The 27,766-nt window shown below is 37.8% G+C and overlaps 2 protein-coding genes across 3 annotated transcripts in view; one reads left to right on the top strand and one right to left on the bottom strand.

Moving 5' to 3' along the window:
• Window positions 1-1,637: 1,637 nt before the first annotated feature.
• On the bottom strand, window positions 1,638-18,905 carry LOC125242598 (etoposide-induced protein 2.4 homolog). The gene is given in 8 exon segments (XM_048151390.1): window positions 1,638-3,943; window positions 4,319-4,390; window positions 5,818-6,041; window positions 6,477-6,596; window positions 16,609-16,864; window positions 18,527-18,593; window positions 18,596-18,683; window positions 18,779-18,905. Coding segments are annotated over 8 exon segments (945 nt in total). The 5' UTR covers window positions 18,794-18,905; the 3' UTR covers window positions 1,638-3,840.
• A 685-nt stretch (window positions 18,906-19,590) lies between these two features.
• The window catches only part of LOC125226023 (ATP-binding cassette subfamily G member 4), a 39,369-nt gene continuing 31,193 nt past the window's right edge, over window positions 19,591-27,766 (top strand). Inside the window, exons 1-2 of one of the 2 annotated variants that reach the window (XM_048129852.1) lie at window positions 19,591-19,743; window positions 22,453-22,580. In XM_048129852.1, coding sequence (XP_047985809.1) covers window positions 19,712-19,743; window positions 22,453-22,580 — 160 coding nt within the window. In that variant the 5' untranslated portion in view covers window positions 19,591-19,711. Of the gene's footprint in view, window positions 19,744-22,274; window positions 22,581-27,766 lie in introns of those variants that run through there. The other variant, XM_048129843.1, reaches the window with a different exon arrangement.

The raw sequence follows: 27,766 nt of genomic DNA, 5'->3' as shown, positions 1-27,766 counted from the left end.
TGTGTCGCCGCGAGATAGACTACCTGTCCTTATCTCATTAATACAATTAGACAAAGACGTGTCATCTATCTCGCGGCGACATACTCCCGCGGCCATCATGTGCTAGGCCTACAGATAAGAGACAGTTGAGATGCCCTTGTAGGTATATGGAGTTTAGTTTACCAAGGAATTAGTAGCGACGTTTATAAGCTAATATTTGGCCAGACATAAAAGTGACGTACGTATGAACTTATAAAATTTTATTTACTTTGATGGAAAGAAGCTGACATTCGACCTGAATGTATGCTTGACTTACATACGTAGGTACTTGCTACTAAGGCCTGAAATGTTCGTTGGCGTTATCGAACTGCAATGTGTTACCAAAAGTAAAAATACTTACATAATAAGTATATTTTGTATTAATGATTTGAACAATGGCAATTTTAAGTGTTACTTTTTGTTGCCACTTTTTATGTGATGTTGTGAGTAGCACTCAGAGTCATATTATATAAATTTATGTATATTAGATAATGAAATTTTAAGTATCGGACGTTTCAGTGTTAGAATATAAATGACATATTCACAAAGTTTAGATCGGTTTATAAAATATTTCACTAATTGACATTAATGATAAATGTTTGTTTGTCTCCTGCACGAGCATATTTTTCCGAATTGATATATGACGTTGTGGATTGTAGGGAAGATTTGCTAACATCGCTGCTTAATACTAATATAATTTCTCGTAGGTAATCACTAATCAAAAAGTTGAGCAGCATTGCTTTAATTTGTACGAATTCACTGCCGTTGTTACTTATTTAATGCTCAATCAGACATTCCTGCAATGTTAGAATTTTAATCTTACTTTTTAATACCAACTTAATGTATACAATCGCTTATTTTAGCTTTGTCTTAACTCGGATGATCAGGTAAAGTGTATTAGATCTCAAGTAGAATAGATATTCAATTTTAACTATGACTTGCATAATTGTATAAATGTAGATAATTTTAGGAAGAGATAATGCACAGACGTGATTATGATAATATATGTTTTTGGACATTCGTATTGTTTAATTATTGAATTCTGTTTGTACCTGATGTTAGGTACTATTTGAAACATAATGCATGTTTTTATATATATTGAAAACTAATCAATCAAACATTTATTTTTAATAGGTGCTTCAAATATAGATGTTCTACTTGTCATATAGAATTGTATTTAAGATTTTTATAACTCACCCCGCGGGTACAGACGGGAATAGTCTCACCCCAGTTGTCCCCATCGGGCACAGCTGGGAATTAGTCATTCCATTCTCGGTTTGTGTAGTAGTAAAGTCATTTGATCACTATGTTATACATACTTATACCTACATTGTAATGTTTTTTTTTCTGTAATTAGCTTTATTGCTATGAAATCTATGGGTATAAAACGTCGTCGTAGTAGATTTTGAAAATTTATTTTCTATATTTTGAACTGAGATTATTATGTGTCAATTGACATTATAATTATACCGTTTATGTGAAATATACTAGTTTCATTTTTCATAATACATCCACGTGGGATAGCTGTGTCTGAACTGATGGTTATAATTACATACATACAAATTTCACTCCTGTATTCCCAAAACAAAGGTCTGGAATTTATTGAATAAAAACAATCGTTCATCAGTCAGTCCCATTTTAATAAGTTATGTCATGTAAAAGTTAACATTCAATTTAAGCATACATCTAAATGAGAATGATTAGAATATACATATAAAAAACTATGAATAAATCTTAATGTACGCGATTCATAACAATAAAAAACATGAAATATAATATCCTGGCACCATTACAATAAACCAAACAAGGACCATGTACAGATTGGTTAGGAATGATTTCCTATAGACATTCCTACAGGCCAAATTTCGTAAATAACCTTTAAGTTCCTATCAGGTCTAACTCATACTATGTATATCTGAATAATTATGAAATTTATGAATCATTAACCCGTATCCATTGTAGCAATGCAGTTCATTTTTTGACAGTGTTTTTTTTTGTATATGATCCGTCACCAAGATATGGTGACAATCTTAGCCTTATTCCACCAAATGGGATATACAATTTGTCTTTCCTCGATTAAAAAATCTGTATGATGAACTATATTCACAAAATAATATATAGTTATTATTGCCAGTAAAAAAAAAACATTCCTAAAGTATAAGAACTGTAAACTATCCGAGACATGGTCACCTTACTAAGACATGAGCAACAAACATGATCAATTGATCACATGTACAACATTGCGTATCACAATTTTATGAACTATATGCATTAATTACAGGGTTACACGGCAAATGTCTACGATTTGATTTCATATCTAACACTAACAGCCTTCACAATAGTTATGTTGCAAAGTAACATGAATTCATTTATGGAATATGAAATTGTTGACTTTTTCAAACTACAGTGGTCGGTTCTAGAGTTTGGCAAAAAAATAGTAGAAATTAAAAAGTAGCAACATCGTAGTGTCGTCCCTTTCACATCACTGTGCGAGAAAAAGTGACAACTCAACAATGTTGCTACTTTTTAATTTGTACTCTTTTTTGCCAAGTTGTACATTGTATTTTATATAAATATAGTAGTTCCCTTATATAGTACCACGAGGTTGCCAGCAATCTTAAGTATAAGTATTCGTTACCTATAAGTGTGACACATAGCACTGAAGAAGCATAACCCTGTAACGCCGATATATTACTAAACATAATACATAGGTACAAATGGTAAATCACGCAAAATTATTTTGGCCAACTGTTGGCATCCTTTCCCGTGTAATGCGGCTCATTTTGTTTAACCTTTTAACAGGCAGTTATTTGAGAAAAGAAAACGATTACGTTATGTTAAACGATACATATTATATTAACACAAATACATATTTTTGTCATTTTCTTTTTTTATTGATACGCCAAAAGACCGATTAAATAGACGAAGAGTTGTGTAAAAAAGTGGTCTCTCGGTAATTACCTACAGAAAAGCGTCCAAGAGCGCCTGAAACCTTGGCAGGCGTATGTTTCTCGGTGTTATAAAGACGGACTTGGTAACTTCAATTACTACTTGTGATGGCCATACATCAAACTAAATACAATATTTACCCGTCTCATGAATGTTGATAGTTACTAACACTACGTGCTACGATGTTAAAAAGTTACACAAAATTTGCCATCAGCCTTAGCCAAACCTTTGACCGCCAAGCAAAATAGTGAAAAGCAAATTTGAGCCTTAGTATTACAAACTATAGAAACCTGCATTTATACTAGAATCTCTCGCTCATAATCAGTGCTGGATAACGGATAACGGTTAGCTGTTCTAAATACATAATTATGTATAGGTACAATAACAGCTTAAAATATGAACAGTTCCGACTAGCCCGGAGAAGACGGGAGACAACAACTATTTTGTTGAATTTGACACACTTAAAGATGCAAATCCCGTATAAAAAATGCATTGCATATATTAACTGTTAATCGCTAGCCCTATTATTTTGTTGATTACAAAACCCTAGTCCGCATAGAAAAATTTGTGCATTTTCACATTATCCGATCCGATATCAGATGTAGGATCGATATCCCATACATTTAAGCTGCCATCTTTGATTTTTGCCTTTGAAATCCTTCCGACATCCGATATCGGATCGGATAATGTGAAAACGCACTTAGACAGCATCGCTTTTCGGTGATCGCTGTTCGCTGCCAATCGGACCTGTCCAAAGGTTATAAAGATGTTTGTGATTGTGCCCGTACACTCAACGAATCTATGTTATGTTTAACCATTATCCCAGCACTGATTACAAAGGAGGACGGTCAAAAGGTTAACCTAAGTTAAAGATCACCTACTGCGCTGAGTGACGGCCTCGGCCCCTTGCCGCACGAACCGGAACATGCCGTTGGAAATCGCCACCACCGGCGAAAACAGACGGAGGGGGTACTCACTGAAATAAATGAACATCATACCATAAATTAAATATAAGATCATACCATACCATACATTAAAATGCGACCACCTAAGAACGCGCATACACTACACCACACATAGATGGCGCCACAAAAAAAATGTCGTGTAGCTTTCGAATAAACATGAAGATGGTGTAAGTGTCACTTTTGACATAGATTTATGGCTCGAAAGTGACACTTAACGCCAATCTACAAATAATCGATGGCAACAAGGCATTTTTTTGTGGCGCCATCTATGTGTGGTGTGTAAAACTCACATGGGTAAGGTTGGGACGGAATCTATGGACCGACTAGAAACACATCAGGAAAACGTATATTATCACATAATTTGTATTACTTCTGTTAGTGCTTACCTTCCAATAACCGGTGTCGCTTCGTTACCGCTCAGTATGAACACCGGGAAGAAAATAGAGAACACACAACCACTGAAAAGAACAAGATTTTTTAAATGAATAAAACATCAAATATTATTTTGGAATTGTATTGTACAGTCGAGTTCATAAATATGTATACATTTCTTCACCCTAACTCGTTGCAATAAGGTGAAAAAAATTTACACATACCTATTTGTGAACTTGACTGTACCTACCTAGTATTTACCCAAAATGGTGGAATCCCAGAAAAGATTTTCATACAATAGCGTTGATCGTAGTGTTCATAGGAATACGTAACTACAGTACCTATAGGTACTAGCTATAAATATGTAAATAAAAGAAGAATATGTACACGGTAATTTAAATATTACATATCCTATAGGCTATAAGGATCAAGGGCATTGAATACAGACCAATATTAGATATCACAACCTTTGTACCTTATTTGGTAGAAGGGAACTGCAGAATGCTGTTTAGATTCTACTTAAGTTTAATAAAGGTTTCGAAGCTTTTCATATTTTGATCGTATTTTATTTGTTAATAAATGTAGAGTAACAGCGACATCATTTTGTTTGGGAACGCGTGCTAAAGACATTATAAAGATCAACGGAGATAGCTGGAGCTCCTGCTATATGCATCTTTGACATATTGCAGTGCAGTACTTTGTTCCATCACAATAAGTACAGGGAGCACAGGCAGACACATGTGAGCGGGGCTGCTATGCTCGCCAATGCATGTAATGTGATTGATAGTGCATAGGATTTCTTCCAACGATGTGTCACTTTTCTTCAACATGGTATTTATGTCATTTAATAGTAAGCAAAGAGTGACAGATATAGCACTATTGCTTGGGAATGTGTGCTATATGCAAGCGCGGATCCAGCTTCGTGCCCAGGGAGGGGGTCACGTGGTAAAGGCCCAGGCCCCAGACTTCAAAACCAAAGTCCATACTAGAGCCGAATGGGGGGGTCACGTGGTCTATTTGTATGGCCAACCTAGGCGCCATGCAAATGACTACAGAGGGGTCATGCCACGGTCCCCATGAGCCCATCATCCGATCCGCGCATGGCTATATGCGTTTCGCGCATACAGTAGTGTGACACATATAGCGCTATTAATTCGGAACATATGACAGAAGCGTTTCTAACACGTCGTAGAGCCCTGTTTCATTGCTATTAAAAATGAATAAATATTATAGGACATTCTTACACAGATTGACTGAGTCCTACGGTAAGCTCGAGAAGGCTTGTGTTGCAGGAACTCAGACAACGATATATATAATATACAAATACTTATATACATAAAAAACATCCATGACTCAGGAACAAGTATCTGTGTTGATCACAGAAATAAATGCCCTTATCGGGATTCGAACCCGGGACCGCGGCTTAGCAGGCAGGGTCACTACGCGCTAGGCCATACCGGTCGTCCAACGGTATTACTTTCGGAACACCTCGTTTCTGTTTAAAACAGCTCACCTTATGATATAAGAGCTGGGTATCTGCGTGAGCACGGCCAGCGGCAGCCCGAACCCGAGGAAGTACGGCCAGTTGGTCTCGATGAACGTGAGCCGCTTGTGCAGCTCCCAGCCCATGTTGAACCACTTGTACTCGAACGAGTACAGCGAGTACAGCAGGCACATGTGGACGAGGCATAGCAGCTCACCGATGTATGTGATTGGAAGCATACTGACTAGCATACTCTGTGGAAAACAAATTTTGAATTAAACATTCAGTTTTAAATAATCAAATTTCGTACACACTTATGAGTCTTACGACAACAATTTTGCGAATAATCTACAAACTCGTATCATAACCGGAAATATCAAACTGAAACCAATTACATTGAAAAATACTTTAATATCAGAATAAATACCTTAATATGCAAGTACCTATCTAATATCTTTTGAATATTTATCATGACTTTGCGTAGTAACAAGCACGACTCGCAAATAAATATGCAGTTTCACACTACAGTGAATGTCATGCTAAGTCGGATTTTAACAAGTCTTGCAGCTGACGGTTTTTTTTAGTCAAATTCTATTCGCCTTGGATGAGATGGTAATTGACTTCACGATTTAAAATAACGCTGTAAGCTGTCAGCCAACTTTAGAATTTCAGTGTCATAGGTAACATACCTGAACTAGAAATAAAGCTTGCACCAATATGCTGAACAAGGAGTCTGCAATGATTTTGCTGACGCTCGACATGAACTGCGGCCGCCCGCGCCGGTGTCGATACGCCGAGTCAGCAATATCCTGAAAAATATATAAATCATTTTCTAAATCTTTAAATGTCAAGGAGTCAGACTAATTTTTGGCAACAGCCCGGCCCACACAGGGAGCATCGTGGCGAGGCATTATCCTCGCGCGGCAATGTGGACGACGAAGAAGAGCTTCGGCCGAGGAAAACTTGCAATATGCCTCGGCCGATACTTACACATCATATTCCATCTTAGTAAGATGATAGGAGACCCTCTCGACTTCTACATAATAATATATTAAGCTTCTGTACCGTTATTTGAAGCCTATTTAATATATTGAGAGACAGCGATGCTGTTTGTAGATGCGTAGCGGTTCACAGCAGGTACCTACAGCTGAACACCTGTAAACAACTTGCAACTCCAGTTTTACGATTCAGGTTTCCCCTTCCCCCAGGCGACCCGTGCCGTAGGGACGGCAACGATGTTTCATCATTGGCGTTCTGTTTGTCGGAACGTTCGGTTCACTACAAAAAAATTCTTAGAATTCTTTAATTCTTGGAATTTTTTGTAAGTTTAATCAAAAATATCGTTTTAGAAAACGGTTTTACCGTTCGTTTACTATTATAAATTAAATGTTTTAGAAGCTGACCTGATCGATTCACTTTGAGCGCAGCGTGTCGCGTAAGTAAGCGATTTTTTATTTCTTTTTCAGTTATTTTTTTCAGTGAATCGATTCGTCTTAAGCACGGAACAGGTCAAGAAAGTAAAAATTGAAAAATGATCTCCTTGTCCTCTTTGAGACTAAAACAGTCCTAATTAAAGTCGTAATTGACGCGATTAGTGTTTGTTTTGCCTTGCGGCCGAAGATGAGCCTGTGCTGTGACCTGATAATTTCCGTGCGTGCCCATTGTGGTAGGTACTGTGCTGCGGGATAAAATTCCTTTACAATCTCTTTAAATAGATCGATATTCTGTAACGGAATTCAGAAATAGATCAAAAGTCGAAAGTTAAAGCCTATAGCTGCCGGACTTGGCAAGCGTCAATAAATATTTATTGATTCTAAATATCATGTTGGCTTTTATATCAGATCCCTGTGTGCCTTAAAATCGACTTTCCGCTCTAAAGAAAGGTAACTAACAAACCTATATCATTAGCGTCTTTGAGGAACATGTTTGTGTAATCCGAAAAATGTTCCGTAAATAAATATGGGCAATTTTAAATGCACAGTACGGTACGGGGATACCCCTGAAAAATGTAGTTTGGTAATGTTCTTATGCCTTAATCAAATCTAAGCCGCTTGCCAATGGAAGTAAAGGATTACAAAGTGAAACTCAGGTATGTGGAGAGTTGTATTAATTACCAAATATAAGTTCCGGTTAAAGATAATTGAGAAAATCCGCATACGAGAGAGTCACTCTTTAATCCTTAACTATAATAATAGCGTTTAATAACGCAAGGCGAGCGTATTTGATTAATTTGATTACTTGGCTGCTGCGTAAGCAGAGTAAAAGGGTGCATCATTGCACTAGCTTACTAAAAACTTCTTACCTGCGCAAGGTGTGAAGAAATATACAACCAGTATGTTTTTATTTTGTGTATAGTCCGCTTAAGGATATTAAAGGCTAGTATAATAATTATTATTCTGTGGAAGCAGGCATTAGTGGAAAAAATATCAAGTGTTAAGACGGTGTAAAAGCACTAGTCTAACACAGTAGGCAGTGACCCTGTCTGCAGAGCCTATTGCTCTGGGTTCGAATCCCAGTATGGGAATATGTTTGTGTGATGCACACAAATAGCGGGACGTAGTTGAACGAAAGAGAGCCATCCCCTGAAAATAGCCTTTTATTTGAATGGCTTTTCCCTTTTTACGTTGAGATTATATTCAAATAATTATGTTTATATGAAATGGATCTTTTTCCTTTTACTACGTCCATTTTTTCCCGAGTTACGGTTGTGTTATTATGTATTTAAGTATACATATGTCCATAATAAGAGTAATATGTCGCCTTGCTACCATAGTACAAGCCTTCCTCAGTTTTTGGCAAAATAGATTCTCCAATGTCTATTTATTTATTTTGGTACCGATAATAAATTTCCCGCTTATTAAGGCTTATGAGTATTACTATTTATGTAGATAAAAACCAGCCGTCTGCGCAAGACGTGCATCTTCCCATTTTCATATTTCCCGCCTGCGCAAGGCGTGTGAATAATATGATTGTTAAGACAGCTGAAAATTTTGCAGTCTGCGCAAGGCTTGCAATTTTCGTGACTCAATTTTCTGCCTGCGCAAGGCGATTAAACATTTTATTTAGCCTGCTGAAAACCTGCCGCCTTCGCAAGGCGCGTGTTTACATATCCTGCGTCACAAGCAGATCAAGCAGAGGTGGTATAATAGGTATAATACAATTAGCATGGTTCTAAAGCGGTTTTTGTCGGCCTACGCAAGGCGTTTTGAAACTTACGTGTGATGGAGGAAACAACACAATATGATAACGCCTCCTAAGCTTAGTACCAAGTGCTTACTTTGTTAATTACAAAGTCATTTTGACAGGGGTTATATATTTCTACTGCGGAATCACTTCCCAGTAATCATTAAGTAGTCTCGAGAAGACTTGTCAAAGCGGACCCCAGGCCTTCACAGGCCGGGGCCAATGCCGGGATAACGCAAGGAGGATGATGATGAGTCTGGTAAAGACTAAAAAGATTATCACAGTTATTGCTGGCGACTTGATAAACGTGGTTTCTTTTTTTGTGGAAACTTTTTCCACTATATAGTTATCTACTACATAGTTATCTTTAACGTTAACGACGTTTGAAACACCTAGCTCACGCTGACGCGGAGTGAGTTGACACGATAATATTCAAAATTAACCACGGTTTTATCAGCCTACTTATTTAGGTTTTAAAGTGGGATTTGAGGTCATTTAATCATTTAAGTAAACCTGTTGATAGTGTTGATGCATATCAAGGCCGCAGTATTCTTTGGTTCAGGATATTAACCGTTTCCCAAACATCTTAAATGGGTTATTTATCTATTATTTTAATCAAATAGTTATCTAGCCCGCTGGCCGCTCCGGCGCCACATGAGGCCAATAATCTAAAGATCAGATTGCTTTGGACTGTTTTAGGTCATTAATTTGTTCAGTTAAGCCCACGTGGGCTGAACACATTTTAAGGAATTGGCTATGTGGATGAAATAGCAAACATTTTTGCATAGTTTTTCGCTATGTAAGAATGCAGTTGTGATATGTTATTACATATTTTGAGGCTCCAGAAACGACCTGAACCAATGTTACAAAGAACCATTACATTAAAATGTGTTCACATCCTCATGAAGTAGCACGGGGTGACTCGTCTACTCATTATTTAGTCCGAATGAAACAATACGTATTTAAATTATGAGTTTTAGATTAAGATTACCGCCATAACACGTTTTTAAAAATAAAAGAGGGGAAAAGGACACCTACGTAAGAAGTGATGAAATGTACGGGTTAATAAACCCAACTACAAACTTAAAACGCTGTCATATTACAGCTTTTAATCTGTTTTGTTTTTAAATAAAGTAACCTCTATGATTAATAAATATATCACATTCATGGGGTATTCGGAAAACTATTTCTCATACCTAATCATTGTTTTTGGTAACAATATTTTGCAAGATAAGTACTTGATGTGGTTTCAAAATGATTTTAATACTCACATAAAGATGGACCGTCAAAACAATTTTAAAGCTATGCCGAATAAGCCCATGACCCATGGGGTTTGATGAGTGTCTCAAAAATTTTGTTTGGACCTCAGATCTCGGAACTACAGATCTAGGTACCCTAACCTCAATATCATATTCTTCATTACAAAACCAGAAGGCTACGTCATGCCATATAATGGAATGATTATATATCTTTATGCTTCCAATGAAAATCACGGGTCTTACCCACATACATACGTATCCTTAAGGAGAAAAATATTTGATTGTAACATCTTGCACTTTCATAAGCTGGTTACCCAAAACAAAAAGGCATTTATATACGAAGAAAATTCTATCATCAGCATTGGCTTAACATGTGTACAAATTACAAATAAAACTCTTCGCACATGTGCGTCTAGCCGCCTAGGCGTTGTTAGCCTATGCCAATCCTTGGCTTAACAGAAAGTACATACATATTGGGTAAATAACTAACAAAACTAGTTTTTTAAAGGTGCGCGGGGCCCGAGGGCCCCGCGGTGTTCTTTTTTTGTTGTGCTTTGCTTATGCTTTTTGTGCTTTGCTTATGCTTTTGCTTTTAGTTTTTGAGCTATGCTTATGCTTTTTGTTTTTGAGCTATGCTTTTTTGTTTTTTTGCTTTGCTTGTTTGATTAATTGCTTGGGAGCACTCTCTGCCCGCAGCTCGGCCTGCGGCCTCGCGTGCTTGGGAGCCTGTCAGACACGCTCCGGGCCTTCGGCCCTCCGCGTAGTTACTGTGGGGGTTGTAGGGAAGTTGGAGCTTAAACACGACCCAATAGTAAAAGTGTCTTGAGAAGCTCACGACGGGCCTGCGGCCTGCGGCCTCCGGCCCGTCGTTTCGCTTCTCTAAGACACTTTTACTATTGGGTCGTGTTTAAGCTGCAACTTCCCGGTCCGCCGGCGAGCCGATCAGGGACGCTCCGGGCCTTCGGCCCTACGCGGAGCTCGGCCTTCGGCCTTCGCTCGGTTCCGAAGCTCCGCGTCGGGCCTTCGGCCCGCCGCTACGCTTATTATGACACTTTTAATTATTGTTCTGCTTGGGAGCACAGTCTGTACGCAGCTCGGCCTGCGGCCTTCGCGTGCTTGGGAGCACTCTGCCCGCAGCTCGGCCTACGGCCTTCGCGTGCTTGGGAGTCTCTCAGACACGCTCCGGGCCTTCGGCCCTCCGCGTAGTTACTGTGGGGGTTGTAGGGAAGTTGGAGCTTAAACACGACCCAATAGTAAAAGTGTCTTGAGAAGCTCACGACGGGCCTGCGGCCTGCGGCCTCCGGCCCGTCGTTTCGCTTCTCTAAGACACTTTTACTATTGGGTCGTGTTTAAGCTCCAACTTCCCGGTCCGCCGGCGAGCCGATCAGGGACGCTCCGGGCCTTCGGCCCTACGCGGAGCTCGGCCTTCGGCCTTCGCTCGGTTTCGAAGCTCCGCGTCGGGCCTTCGGCCCGCCGCTTCGCTTGTTAAGATACTTTTTGTTATTGATTTGCTTGGGAGCACAGTCTGTACGCAGCTCGGCCTGCGGCCTTCGCGTGCTTGGGAGCACTCTGCCCGCAGCTCGGCCTGCGGCCTTCGCGTGCTTGGGAGCCTCTCAGACACGCTCCGGGCCTTCGGCCCTCCGCGTAGTTACTGTGGGGGTTGTAGGGAAGTTGGAGCTTAAACACGACCCAATAGTAAAAGTGTCTTGAGAAGCTCACGACGGGCCTGCGGCCTGCGGCCTCCGGCCCGTCGTTTCGCTTCTCTAAGACACTTTTACTATTGGGTCGTGTTTAAGCTCCAACTTCCCGGTCCGCCGGCGAGCCGATCAGGGACGCTCCGGGCCTTCGGCCCTACGCGGAGCTCGGCCTTCGGCCTTCGCTCGGCTCCGAAGCTCCGCGTCGGGCCTTCGGCCCGCCGCTACGCTTATTAAGACACTTGAGGTTAGCAGTTTGACCGCGTGGGTTCGCCCCGCGGGCCTAGCGGCCCGCCGGGCTCACGTGCCGGCCCCTCTCAGGGACGCTCCGGGCCTTCGGCCCTACGCGGAGCTCGGCCTTCGGCCTTCGCTGGGTTTCGAAGCTCCGCGTCGGGCCTTCGGCCCGCCGCGTCGCTTTTTAGACACTTTGATAATTATTTTGTTTGGGAGCACTCTCTACCCGCAGCTCGGCCTGCGGCCTTCGCGTGCTTGGGGGCCTCTCGTACACGCTCCGGGCCTTCGGCCCTCCGCGTAGTTACTGTGGGGGTTGTAGGGAAGTTGGAGGTTACACACGACCCAATAGTAAAAGTGTCTTGAGAAGCTCACGACGGGCCTGCGGCCTGCGGCCTCCGGCCCGTCGTTTCGCTTCTCTAAGACACTTTTACTATTGGGTCGTGTGTAACCTCCAACTTCCCGGACCGCCGGCGAGCCGATCAGGGACGCTCCGGGCCTTCGGCCCTACGCGGAGCTCGGCCTTCGGCCTTCGCTGGGTTTCGAAGCTACGCGTCGGGCCTTTGGCCCGCCGCTTCGCTTATTTAGATACTTTTTGTTATTGTTTTCTTGGGAGCACAGTCTGCACGCAGCTCGGCCTGCGGCCTTCGCGTGCTTGGGAGCACTCTGCCCGCAGCTCGGCCTGCGGCCTTCGCGTACTTGGGAGCCTGTCAGACACGCTCCGGGCCTTCGGCCCTCCGCGTAGTTACTGTGGGGATTGTAGGATGTCCGGCCTGCGGCCTCCGGCCCGCCGCGTCGCTTTTTAGACACTTTTACTTATATTTTCTTGCTTGGGAGCACTGTCTGTACGCAGCTCGGAACTTGGACCGGAGCAATGACCGTTGGGCTGTGGAACGCTCCCTCAGTCTGGTAGGGAAATTTGACTTTGTCCCCTCTCGCCGCCGTTTTTGACTTTTCCAAAATTTTTTTTTTCTCATTTCTATTTTTGGCCCCCGTTCTTTCCACGTGCCAAATTTGAACGCGCTCGGACCGAAAATAAAAAAAAAATATTTCAAAGTCCGCCATTTTGAAATTTCGTAAATGCCATTCGATGGACCTCAGATAACTGTACAACATTAGTTCAAGCATATTTAACCTTTATCCTACCGTTACGGAGCTATGGGGATTAAAAAAAAGGACCTCCATACAAACTGGTAGGGAAATTTGAGTTTGTCCCCTCTCGCCACCGTTTTAGACTTTTCCAAATTTTTTTTTTCTCATTTCTATTTTTGGCCCCCGTTCTTACCACGTGCCAAATTTGAAAGCGCTCGGACCGAAAAAAAAAAAAAAAAATTCAAAGTCGGCCATTTTGAAATTTTGTAAATGCCATTCGATGGACCTCAGATAACTGTACAACATTAGTTCAAGCACTATTAACCTTTTCCCTACCGTTACGGAGCTATGGGGATTTAAAAAAAGGACCTCCATACAAATTTTAATTGGCCTTCAAAGGGCGCCATTTTGAATTTTTCAAAATTTTCTTTTTGTATACTAATCTTGGGGTGGCTGTCTACCCGTGTGCAAAATTTCAGCGCGCTCGGACCATTTTGAAATTTTTCAAAAAAAAAAGTCGGCCATTTTGATTTTTTTTTGATGCCATTCGATGGACCTCGGGTGACTGTATAACATTTGTTTGAGCACTTTTCACTTCTTTGTACCGTTACGGAGCTATGGTAATTAAAAGAAAAACCTCCACTCAAATTTCAATTGGCCCTCAAAGGCCGCCATTTTGAATTTTTCAAAATTTTCTTTTTGATTATAAATCTTGGGGCGACCTTCCAGCCGTGTGCCAAATCTCAGCGCGCTAGGCCCATTTTGAAATTTTTCAAAAAAAAAAGTCGGCCATTTTGAATTTTTTTTTAATGCAACTTTTTTCTACTCGGATACCTGTATGACATTTGGTCGAGCACCCCCCGGCTATCTCTTACGGTTTAAAAGTTGCCATACAAAATAAAAGTGGCCAGTTTTCCCACATTTGTAGCACTTTTCAATTTTTTTTTATTTCATTCGAATCAAGGCCGCTTGGAGATTCTACGACCAAAATTTGAGCTCTCTACGATAAATTTGAAAAATTGACAAAAAAAAAGTCGGCCATTTTGAAAAAAAAATGGCGGCGTCAAAAACTGCCCAGGGTCCTCTATGACATTTGGTCGAAGACTCCCCGGCTAACCCCAGCCGTTTGGCCAGGCCGTCCAACATTTTTTTACCCGGAACCGGTAGACCGACGGTCTGATCTATCCGGGGTCGCAGGACCAAACTCTATACGACCACACCAAACACTGCCACCCGCAAAAACCCCCTCTGCCCATTTTTTGAAAAATGTCAGTCGGGTTGTAGCTTTATATTATATAGAAAATATTAGGGAACTGGGAGAGAACTCTCCAGACAAAAAGTTCAAGGTGAAGTTGTAGCCTGTTAACCAAGGTAATTAAAAGTTGAACTGTTGTAGTACCACTACTACCAATTGCACAGGAGGTACTTTGTTTAGGACTGTATTCATACATGGATTCAATGACCTTAATACGTATACTCATAATGTATAACGAATGACTATGTTATACTTATACAAAGCCTCAATAGTCTTGTTACTTGATATAGGTACTTACACTTCCTTCCTGGATGATAGATTCGTTTACCAAAAGAGTATCTTATGCTTAGGAGATTTCAATGATGAAAAATTCACAAGTGTGCTTATCCTCAATATAAATGATAATAAGACTTTTTAGAATGATTAGATTATTTTTTTTTAGCACTTACCAAACGTGCCCAGATTATTATTTCCGTTAATAAAATTGGAACCACGTTACACATGGGTTCAGTATGGGTTATACCCAAGAGGCCAAGAATATTTCCGGCATACTAGAATGCTCGAGAAAATTACTAAAATTAGATTTCAGAAAACGAATTAAGTACATCACGAAAGAACCATGATTGTCGGAACATTAGTCATACCATGGGTATTAAGTTTTTCAATAGCTGCGCACATTAGTGTTATACACTTTTAAAGTTGTAGCCGATTGAGCGAAATCTTTCTTCGCTACCAAATTTTGCCATGTCATAGCCATAAGGCAGTAATTATAATATTCACTGTCTATTATGTAATGCTGTAATTGCCGGAAATAAATAGTGACTATTTGGATAAGGCATTAATGAATGGATCAGTTCCTTAACTGTTGTCTATAATATCATATGTAATAATATCGTGCCATGCAAATCAATATATCAATATAATGTACCTATGTTATGTCGATTATTCTATGATACTGAAAAGAGATAAACGAGTTGCGAGGAATTTGACACACAATCCAAAACTTAAGTTTTTCGCTTATACCCTAAAAGAAATGATACTGCAATAACCCCACTTACTGGCAATTGCAGAGTCGGGGTCAAAACATTAAAAACATACTAAGTGTATTAAATTGAATATTATAATGAAATAAACGTAAACATAAGTCATGACCTGACCTTGTTAGGGGGATGAAAAAAAAAAAAAAAAAAAAAAAAAAGTAACAGGTTTTTCATAATTTATTTTAATATCATTCAACAATAGAAAAATAGGTCACTGTGCACTTATCAATTCAGTCACTGCAGCTGTTGTCAGCTGCAATTCACATTCCTCCATATAGGTACACAAGGTATCTGATGTGTGAAGTGCACTTGAAGTTGTTATTTCCATTGGCGATTCAATTAATCACATTGGCGTTTCTTGACCACCAGGCGAATACAGACACGTCTCAATATATTAAATAGGCTTCAAATAACGGTACAGAAGCTTAATAGCAGCGTTTTACCTTACAATAAAACGCATATTAAGCGAAATACCTTATTTGAAGCCTATATTTTTAACTACGCCTGTGGCTACAACACTCAGTTGCAATAAACCAAGGCACATTTATTTTTCCATTTGAGGGTATTTGTTGTTCGCTGCTAGTAAACAACATTTTTAGACTATTCAGTTTCGAAGATACGTCTTTATTTCATTTCACATTTGAATTCATAAATGATGCAACCGTTTGGTAAGTGGTATATTGCAACTTCGGTTAAATTAATATTTTGAGAACCAATGATGAAACATCGTTGCCGTCCCTACGGCACGGGTCGCCTGGGGGAAGGGGAAACCTGAATCGTAAAACTGGAGTTGCAAGTTGTTTACAGGTGTTCAGCTGTAGGTACCTGCTGTGAACCGCTACGCATCTACAAACAGCATCGCTGTCTCTCAATATATTAAATAGGCTTCAAATAAGGTATTTCGCTTAATATGCGTTTTATTGTAAGGTAAAACGCTGCTATTATGCATAACTGTTCCAGCAACACTCGCAAAATTTATCACATTTATATTTAACTTTTTTGTGCTTCTTATATTGAATTATATATTTTGCGATGATCAAATAGAAATACATGTTTAATTTACCAACCTGAAACCACAAGCTGTTGACCAACTTGCTCAAGAGGAACAAAGGTAGCACCCATATCATCCGGAAAGTCATGGACAGGAATGGCTGCATCCAGCCCCACACACTGTGCGCTACGCCAGGATTGTGACCGAACACAACCGTTACTAAGTACTTCATTGAAGGCAGCAGCACATATTCAAATACTAATATACTGAGTAAGAATATAAAGCCGTTTAATATGCATGATTGCAATACCCTAGTAAGTACTTTTGATTCCCTGAAATAGACAGAAAGTGTAATTTAGCCACATTTCTACACACAATAACCTGTTTAATATAAAACAGATAATAGATAGAGATGTTACGGAGTATTCAGTTTCATTTATACTATACAGAAAATTAAACATATTACGTCTAAAGATGTGCTCAGATTATCGTTAATTTTTAGTTGAAGTGATATTGTTAAATATGTTTTGTGGTTGGTTTAGTTCTTAATTTGTGTAAATGCCTAAGTACCTGTTAAATTTAATTGGATGGCGACAATAGCAACAATAGTGGCATGTGAAAAAAAATACATATGTTATTTGTAAGGAGGTAAGGTACCATCTTGTTTACCTCTGTTTCCAATTCACATAAATCAAATCTAATTCCGGTTCTGAATCTGGTTCTGAATCCGGTTCTGACACACACTTCTTCACCTCCGTAACACCTCTACTAGATAACCACTCGAAGAGTATTGATAACCAGCTAGAAAATTTTTGCAGTTATTAATATAATGATCTATCATAAATTTGGAATTACGAGACATTACATTTTTTTTAATGGTTATTTCTGATTTCATTACTGTTGTGTTCCTTACTTCAAGTGTCACCCATACAAGACTTCAATATTCATTTAGAAAATTTAATAAAATTTAAACTTGATGAAGGTGAATGTAGTTTCCATAATCACTACAATCAGATTGGCTGGATGACATCATAAATATATTATATTACATTGTCACTAGTTACTTCTATGTAAGGTGCACCAAGGCAATTTCAACCAGGTGCTATTTCAACTAATCAAAATATTTTCCATGTTTTACACTACTAACTAGATTGACCTATGTGTCCAACTGTCCACTGAATATGATCATGTATGCCATGTGTGACCAGTGGGCACATATATATATATATAGAATAAACAGATACTAACATTAACATTACCAACAAGTGGTTAAAAATGCTGAAGGTCACAAATAAAAGCTTGTAAATTGTTTGACTTATTGTATTACATTCAAAAAGTATGTTAAAAATATTAGTTGTATAATGAATAATGCTAAGAGAACTGCATCAATATCTAGTACAGCCAATGTGGGTCCCATGGTTAAGTAAAGTTTGTGCAAGTTTACCGCTGTCATGTGTGTGCTTGATCTACCCGAGGTTTACCTGTGTACAGACAAAACTGTGCGGGCATACCCCAGAGAGCATAAAACTTAATTACTTAAATTTGGTTTTGTCCTAATACCAAGATGTCATTAACAAGAATACTACTTTGCCAAATGTCTTGCTTAAATAGTAAAGCTGCTAATAGTTCAACAATGGATAGTTATCAAAGTCAGAGTATGATAAGGCAAACAATCTGAAAATATGTCAAAGGTGTTTTGATAAAGAATAATTATATAAGCTCAAGTAACATCAACCACATTAATGAATTGTATGGTACACTTACACATTTCTAAAAATAAAAATGTTTTTAAAAATGTAAAATAACAAAATTTTGTAAAAATATCGACATTTATAGTAATTGATAGACAACATAACAGATTTTACTGTATTCTGTTTAGTATTTACTCAGTGTTCAAATTTTATTATAGGTCAAATATTATTTAGGCCAAAGAATAAAAGAGATTTGAACCCAACGCCAGTTATTTTAAAATAACAAAAAGATTGGGTACTTACTGCTGAACTTTAGGGGCCTTCTGTTTTTGTTTACCCTCTGCATCTTTATGGGGCGACCGACTCAGGCCTTTTCGTTGATCTCTTTATCCAAGTATAATAGGACTGTCACCCCTCTTAGGCTATCTATAAAACCTTTAATTAGAGACACCGAGAAATTCTGAAACAAGAAATACAAATTCAACATCTTCAACACAAAGCAGCAAGTCATTTTAAACAGTTATTTTATAATTATTTTATAATTCCACATCACACCTTAACGCTTTCCATATTGTAGGTATTTTTCTTTAGGGAATTATCTATTACTTCATTGTTCTATATGATAATGAACTTCTGTTTCTTGTGTTCTCACATCATTGGATTTTGTTTGACGTAACTTTCGTATTTTGCGTTCGACTTTGACATTTCTACGTAAAAATGGTGTCTGCTAATAAATTTAAATTTCTACTAAAATACCATGCAAATTGCAATGCATGAGCATGTTCAAAATATAAAGTCTAAGTAATATAAGTATATAATTTGATTTGCACCGGTTCCAAGTACAACTTGTCTGAAAGATCGATTCGCCAACTACAACAAACACTGATTGCAGTATCTTCCTATTCTGTTTAGCAGTTTGTGTTTAGTCGTAGTATACCTAAAGTGTCTTCTTCTTTATATTTCTCACATTCTTGATATAGCTAACATATACATACTTTTAAATATTCTAATTTAATGCAGGAGCTCAATAAATGTGACCTACTATATTAATTTAGAAAAAACTACTATATTCATTGTATCTTGACTATGGTAACCCTAAAACGTTACGGTAGTAGCTAATTCCGCAAATTTCGTTACTTTTGTTTGTTAACTTTCTCAGGTAAAGCTTGTAAATATGTAATTTTATTCTGCATAAAAACTCTAGTTATATTAAAATAAAATTTTTACACCTTGATTTCTATCTAATGAGACGAAAAGCATCAAAAAAAGAGTGAGGAAGTAAAAAGTGGAAAATAACTTATTTAGCACCATACAGACTATACTTAATTGTCAAAGATTTGTCAAGAGTCAAGTCAAGTCAGTCACTCAGTTTAATTAATGTCAACAAGTTTTTGTTTTGCATGATGTACAGCTTTCGCGTTGAAAAGTAGTAATATTTAATCGTACACATACGCTAATTATAATATACAAATCCATGAGGATTTGAAAATGGATAACGTACTCATTGTCAACAATTTAAGGTGAGTGACAGTATAAATAGACATAGTCTAAAGAATTCGCATCTCATATCAGTTTCACTTGACCTCTTTTATAATGTTTAGATAAATAAATTTGCGTTTCTGCTGTTTTGCGAAATAAGAATCACGTTAACGTTTATATCACGCGTCGTAGTTGTATATGTGGCATGATGCCTCGTTATTTTGTGCCCCTAAAGTAGTATAGGCTTCTGAATGGTAGGGTAGATTACAAAAAGTATCACATTTATTAAATTCCGGTTATAGCAAAATGAAAGTTGTTAACTTCTTAATTGGGATTGTCAATTTATCCTTAAATATGAGTATAATAATTGTATTTTGTTATTAATTAGAATACTATAGCAAATATCCAGTTTGGTATTGACCACTTTTACGACGACACGATTTCTCACGTGATACGACATAGCATATTACATTGGCCATTGTAATTTATTTTATGCTTTTTATTGCCCTTGATGTAGATATTAGGTTCATATTCTTGCTAGAGATTTCACATTGATGAGAGTTTTGAATAATTCACGGTTATTTTCATTAGACTTATATTGACTGGGATATAGACTGTGATTATCTGTCCTCATTGATGCTGTTTCTTTAGAATCTTGATGTGGTATTTCCAGCATACAGTAACTGGAGTAGCCTTATATGTGTCTTTGCATACTAACATATCTAACAAATTTGGTGGGAAGGTGAGGAAATAACACTGTTTAACAGATTACTCACATATGCAAAAAAATCGGTGTTAGATCGCAAAGAGAAACACACATATTTAATTAGGAAATTAGTGAAATTACACACACAATGAAATTAATCGATTAATACTCAGATTAAACCACATTCAATCATATTATTATGTTAAATAGAGTAAATTAATTGTTAACAAATTTCTTTAGTCAATAAATTTACCTTCCAAGATTCTTAATGCCCATCATTTGATGACATAAGGATCACAAATATTTTCATTTAATAATATTGAACTAAACTCTGTAAAATTGATGTTAGCAATTAAATCTAGTAAAATAATTTTATTTTTATTTTTGCACTTAAGCACTCTAAGGTAAGGCTGATTTTTATAAAACAAAAAGAGTGAAGTGATCAACACGTTAAACTAGTATAGTCTTAAACTGTACATTCAATTTGATCACATATATATACTCTCAGTTCTCTAGTCGCTTGGTTCAGCAAGAGCTCAGGGTGTTAGGGATGGGGTGGGAGGAGGTTACCCAAACTGCCCAAGACTGGAGAAAATGGAGAAATATGACTCAAGCCCTACACCCCAGCAGATGGTAACAGGATGTAAAGAAGAGAAGAAGACATGTAGTCCTCTACCTGCGCCTGATTTGTATAAACAATTAACAAAATCATTTAAACCTCTCATTTCACATAACATAATCAAGAGGTCAAAAAATTGCAGCAAAATCCAATATTTCTCTTTCTGATATAAGGTTCAAATTCAAATTAGATTGCTCTCCGAAAAATGTTCTTCAGATGGTTGTACAACACTGTCTTTTGAAGAATTTGTTGGATTATGTTTGGATTCCTTGGGGAAATTTTGTAGATTTACACATCACACAGAAATATAGTGCAACAGGAACATTATCCCTATTATTTGATAAAATTCTAAACAATTTTATTTTATTCCTCTTCTTTTTATCACACCAAGTTTAAGGTCAGTTGGTTTACAGTTGCAGAGATCAAAACAGATAAAACAGGGCTCTTTAGTGCAAGAGTTTAAAAAAAATGTTTTTTGATAAAACTGTTTGAGGTATTGAATGACCTTATAGGGTAGGGTAAGGTAACTTTAAGTGATAGGTGGATCTGGTTGCTGAAAACAACCATGACTCAGGAAGAAATATCTGCACTCATCACACAAATAAATGCCCTTACCGGGAATCTAACCCGGGACCGCGGCGTAGCAGGCAAGGTCACTACGCGCTAGGCCAGACCAGTCGTGATATGACAGAATAGATTTTTATTGCACTGCCACTAACACCCTTTATAGGGCACTGGTCTCCACAAAGACCACCCTGTATTACTATCTTTTTGTATTTTTTTCCCGTTTAGAATTTTTAGGACTACAGAATGGCGATGAGGTTTGAATTCACGATTTTTTTGAGTCTTGTCCGTTAAAAGGTTATAGAAAAATAATTATGTAGGGATGGAACCTATTCTAAATGCTTTGAAAATCTTGAAATGGGGAAAAACAAAAAAACAAACCCCAACTAGGATAGCCTGAATTAAATCAACACATTGCGCATTCAACATCTTGGGCGTTGGAGGCGTCCATAGGCTGACTGCTTACTACCGGGCGGGCCGTATCCTTATTAGCTACCCACGGCACCGACGCTTTATAAAAGCCTGTACAAAGCAATAAAAATGTTTTTATACTTTTAATAATTAATACGTAGGTACTTAATGTTTTTGACATGTGGATTTATTTATTTCCAACAGCAGAGCGCAAAGTTCAAAACTCGTATAATCACTTGAACGTCACAGCGTTGCTTTGTCCGTCTGACATGCATTCAGTCAGTGCTCGCGCGCGGTGGAGGCCGTACGCCCCACGGAACGGAACTATCTACTCGTCTTTGTCACGTAGGCATGCGTTAAAGTTGCCAGTTGTTTATAGTGCATCAAGATGAAAGTGGACAAAGAGTTATGCGTGGCGGGCCCGGAGACTGTACCTATTATCTCCGACAGGAAGGGCAGCCTGAAGGTGGCCATCACGCCGCTGCAGCACAAGACCCTCACACACTTGCCGAAGCGGCCGCCGGTGGACTTGGCCTTTGAGGACCTCACTTACAGGGTCCAGGAGGGAAGAAAGAGCAGTAAGTCATTTTTTTATAACATTCCTAGATTTATTATGTAGTATGCTGGAAACAATAACACTCAACCGCATTTAAATTCCATCGTAAATAATAATTTCCATCGTAGATATATGTATCTCTGGAAAAGTCAAATAGGCTAACTGTTGCTCAGCTAACATTTTCTCCAGTAGGTACAGTCAGCCAAAAAAGTGGTTTACTCTACTCTATTTTTAAACACATAGGGTCGAAAAGTGGTAAACAACTTTCTTGGCTAACTGTACCACTTTTATTAGCCTTACCTATATTATCTAAAACAATACTGTGTATTATATTACCGAAATGTACGTATGTAATAAAATAATATTTGAGTACCGTCATAGACTTAGGTATACCTTACTTTGTGTGATCCTAGAAAAACTAGAGCGACAAGTTAAAATAACTATGATTACAAAGATTTTCCTCGTTCAGTAGTTATCACTGCTCACGGTCAACTAGTAGCAAGCGGCAATTAAACGATGCGTGTTTTGTTTTATTCAGTTGATTTTAAGGTTTGACGTCAATTAATTCAAATTAGACTAATCGTTGACTACGTAAAAGTTTTCGGCTCCTTGCAGCAGGGCTAGCACATGATTGGCGCCAGATTATGTAGCCACTTGCTTGCAGAATCGTCTGGATACCTTATATTTTGTAGATCGATATGACCTTAGTCTCGGACCTCCAATGACATTCAGAAGGAGTTTACGGTCGATTTCTAGCTGGTTCAATGCACTCGTTGCACATTTTGTTGACTACCTTTAATGGTAAACCTTTGCGTACGCGAAAAAAGTTTTTGTAAATAACACCTACCTGCTAGAATAGCTCTTTAGAAGACACGTTTCTACAATAAAATGAAATCTTCGTCTAACAGTTACAATTACAATGCAGTATGCAAATATGAAGAGCCCTCTCTATAATTTAGTTATTTCTAAATCCAGGGCTAGATTTTAGATATCCACTCGTATATAGGTAAGAAAAGATTTGTAAGTATAGGAACATACTCGTACTGTGTCAACTCATATAACGTAACACGTGTTTCTAATTTTATCCAAAGGTTACGTACATTTCGAAGACGTCTAAATTAGTCCTTTCATTCATATCTCATATCACGATCATGCTATTTTTGTGTATATACAAAAACCAAAAAAGTTTGTTATTGAACCTTCGCTCCATTAAAATAGTGTCTAGTTGCAAGCCCGCACTTTCTTCAATAACAACCAACCAAACACATTAGCATATGGCAAAATGCCGTTACAACGTCACTAATGAGAAATGCTACGTGCAACTATGTAGCCCTTAGGTACTTGGACGCGTAAACCTAAATTGGTCCCATTATTAGAACACCCGATAATGGGTACCGTAACGACGGCGACACCGATATCATTAGAATCATTAGTTTAATTATTGGTCTGGCCTTCTTAAGTCGTTTCGTATTTCTGAGCGCGATAACGATCCTTGTGTAGTGATGCGTTGTTCCATTTGTACTGGGAAATTTATAGATGCATACCTGATGGTTACAAGTGTCTGTTCCACTGCGGGCAATTACTCTTTCCTGTTCTTCCACTCGTCCAGGTATTTAGCCAAGGGGAGAAAAACTGTAGTAAAATATTCTTGTTATCTGATCAAGGAATGTTTCGAAGTCCTGAATCGATAACAGGCCAAGGGTAAATTGTATACGTGAAGAGTACAGGATTAAAGACTAAGTTGCGTGAAATTAATCTCCCTGACAATCGCGGTTGTGATATTGGTTGTAAATTTTGATTAGATTACGTTATTGCTTAATTGTATTATCTTTGTCATGCATATATTTTCTATACTTATTCATGACCAATATTCAAATAAATCTTTCTTTATGTTCAAAATGCAGGGTTACCAAGGTTATTGGCCTTTTTCGATGGTGGATAACTTGAGAACTATTTACTTGAAAATGTTAATTGTTGAATTTGAGAGATTTAGACAGCATAAACTAAACCTTCCTTAAGAATTACTTCATAGAGCCTGGCAACAAAAATGCTGAATGACAAAGCATACATAATTAAGTATAATAATGGGTAATAGGTATATCTATTTAACTGGTCAAAATCATCTCGAAATCCATTATCATTCAAGGTAATCGTGTAATAACTGTTTATTTTTGTTTTTGTAGTTTCCGTGTGCGAGTCAGGTCAGTTGGCCTTCTACATTTTTGCCGCTTCATGTTGTTAGGAGATCAATAAAATCGTTCATCGTCAAATTTTAAGTAGCTAAGTATTTTCTATTTATGTTAGTGTTAATGTTAATTAAATTAACGTACACAAATAGTATTTTTTTTACAAGGGGGCAAAGTCGTTGTTTAACCGCACGTGCCAATATTGATAACCGAGCAAGTGAAAGATTCCAATATTGAACCGCGAGCGTAGCGAGTGGTTCAAAAAGTGGAATCTTGAGCGTTTCGAGGGTTTCAAAGGCACGAAGGTTAAACAAATTTTGCCAGTTTGCCACCGAGTGAAACACAAAATTTTCACCACACCAACACGAACAAAGTACTAACTGTAAAACATCAAATTGAATCAAACAATGTAAATACTAACTGTTAGAAAAACAAAAAATTGAATCACTTTCAATTCATCAATGTATAAATCATTTATAATATTTATGGATGTATGATTCAAAATCGTCATTTATAAGTAAATTCTACTAGCCAGCCAAAGACATCAAGTTAAAATTTGTATGAAATTACTTTGCACTCTTGTGGATAAAATGAAATTTTGCTATCCGTTTCCGAATAGCAAAATTGATCTTTACCAGTTGGTGTGGTGAAAATATATTTTCGCTGTTTAAAATGCAAAAAATAATAAAACGCGTTAAAAACCGTCTCATTATTCATTATCATTTTTATTTATTTAATAGTACTAAGGTACTTACAACATCTGTGGTCCTTCAATACTTGATTTTTTTTTCCATCAATATGTCATTCTCGGAGATATCCTCATTCCGCGGTAGTCCAAGGTTCGACGTTGACAGGCTTGGATATCACGCAAGTTGCCAATTAACGCTACAATAGTTTTCCTGTCCCTCCGTAATAGAAGTTTCATGTGCAAGCATCATGGCTGTTCTTTGCAATTACCCCCTAATTGGTCAAAAGACATATGCACGTGTATAATTGCATTTTCATAATTGCATGTGATCATTTATGCACGAGCAAATTAGTACCTGTGATCTTAATGTGATTGGGTGTCAAAAGGTGCGTGGTTACAGACCTAAAGATGTGTTCGAGATGTCTATTGAAATAGCGTCGCCTTCATTTATGTCGCCATCTTGTTCGACACAATTCAATTATTCATGAGCAGTGAAGACAAATTTATAATTCCAAACGATCGTTTAATTGTGTGAACGATATGGATATGACCTGCCATTGTATGGTTTCATGAATGAATTAGAAGGATTTACACTTATAAATTAATTGGACTACATGTACCTTCAACTAATTCTGACTAATTGTAATTTATTAATTTTATATTATTCATTTGCTCTCGTGCCTCTCGTCCTTTTTGACATTTGTATGCCAACCGGCAAAACATAGTTTGTTCAGACCATTCATAGACCTAAGACCTAATTATGTACCTATGTTTTACAAATAAAGCATTCTGATTCTGATTCTGATTCTGATTCTAACTACTTAAGGACTGATTCGTAACGAATTTGACATTCGAAACTGTGTTATAGCAGGGGCGGCTCACTCCGCGATTCCATCGCCGCGCTACAAGTACATGCGGGCGGCCACGAGTTCGCGGCCTAATCAGGGGTGGCTCGCATTCTCACGTAACGCTTGTTCGCACTTTCTATTGTTACTATACGTCGCGAGTTTTTTTAAAGGTTCATATGCGATATTCGCGTGTGGAATGGCTAATAACGCTTAGTTAAACAAACATTATGAATAAAATAGGACAATCTTAGACAGATCTACTATTGATTATGTCATTTATGGCCCACGGAAACGTTCAATCAGGCTTGTGACGTTGGGATTTAAACAAAAATATATAAATACTGTATATACCTAGAAAGTACCCAAGACTTGAATATAATAGCATAACATTTTATCTGAGTATTAATTTTTTTTTAATACATAGGCAACCCTAGCGTCCGACCCTGCGCACGTGCGGCTCGTTTCTTTGTAATCATTTTGTAGGTATTTAAAAAGGCGGCATTTCGTGAACTTCAAAGCAGTGGGCCTTCTGTACTTGTACTATTATATATTCTGTGGTTATAGTGTTAAGAGGATACGGTAGCGAAAATGCTAAAATGGAAAGGAGCCAGCCCCCCTTTCAACTTGGGGATTTTAGTTAAATATAAAAGTGTTATTAACTAGATTTATCGATAAAAATTGTCCATTAAGAACAACCCAGTCAAAAGATATTTCAAAAAAATCTTTAAAATCCAGGTTCCGCTCTTGAATCTTTCCTCCTTCAAAACTTAATCAATCGGAACTCATCCATTTATTTTGGTGCGCAAAACCATATCCTATAAAGAGTTTTCACAATCTTATCACATAGGTACTACAAGTTTTAGTCATGTGAAACTGATAATATGAGTCAGCACGTAGTAGGAGTTATTGCTAGCATAGTAAAAATCAAAGCACCTGGGGCCAGTTTCTCGAAAGGTACAAGCCTTTTATTACAAGTGCGCGAACTGTCAAATCGTATGGGTTGTCATGGAAACACACTTGTAATACAAGGCTTTGTACCTTTTGAGAAACGGGCCACTGATCTGGGATTTGTATTTATCCTACTAGGACTCAACAGGCTTATGATTGACTATAAGGAACATATGTTTAATTTCTACTTAGACCTGATTAAAAAATATATATTTGATAACGTTTAATGCGTTATACACCGTGCGCCTAAATAACCCGAAAGATTTTAGCCACATACGACTATTGTCATTTTTGGACAAAACATTTTTATTTAACTATTTTTGAATTTCTCATAAAAAGTAAATATTATTCATAAAACTGGCACTTAAAATGAGTTATATTATAACGTTTTTTTTCTAAAAAACCTTATCTTTTAAAGGTTATACTTATCACTTTTCGACATCTATCAATGAGGATAATGAGATTCTATTCTCCATAATGGCATCAACGCCGTCAAAGAGGATCAAGTATTATAGAGAGTTACTGTCAAAGTAAAATA

The sequence above is a fragment of the Leguminivora glycinivorella genome, chromosome 1, assembly GCF_023078275.1.
Source record: "Leguminivora glycinivorella isolate SPB_JAAS2020 chromosome 1, LegGlyc_1.1, whole genome shotgun sequence".
In the NCBI taxonomy this organism is placed as follows: Eukaryota; Metazoa; Arthropoda; class Insecta; order Lepidoptera; family Tortricidae; genus Leguminivora; species Leguminivora glycinivorella.
Note: the sequence above shows the minus strand (reverse complement) of the source record. Positions and strands in the feature narration are given on the sequence as shown.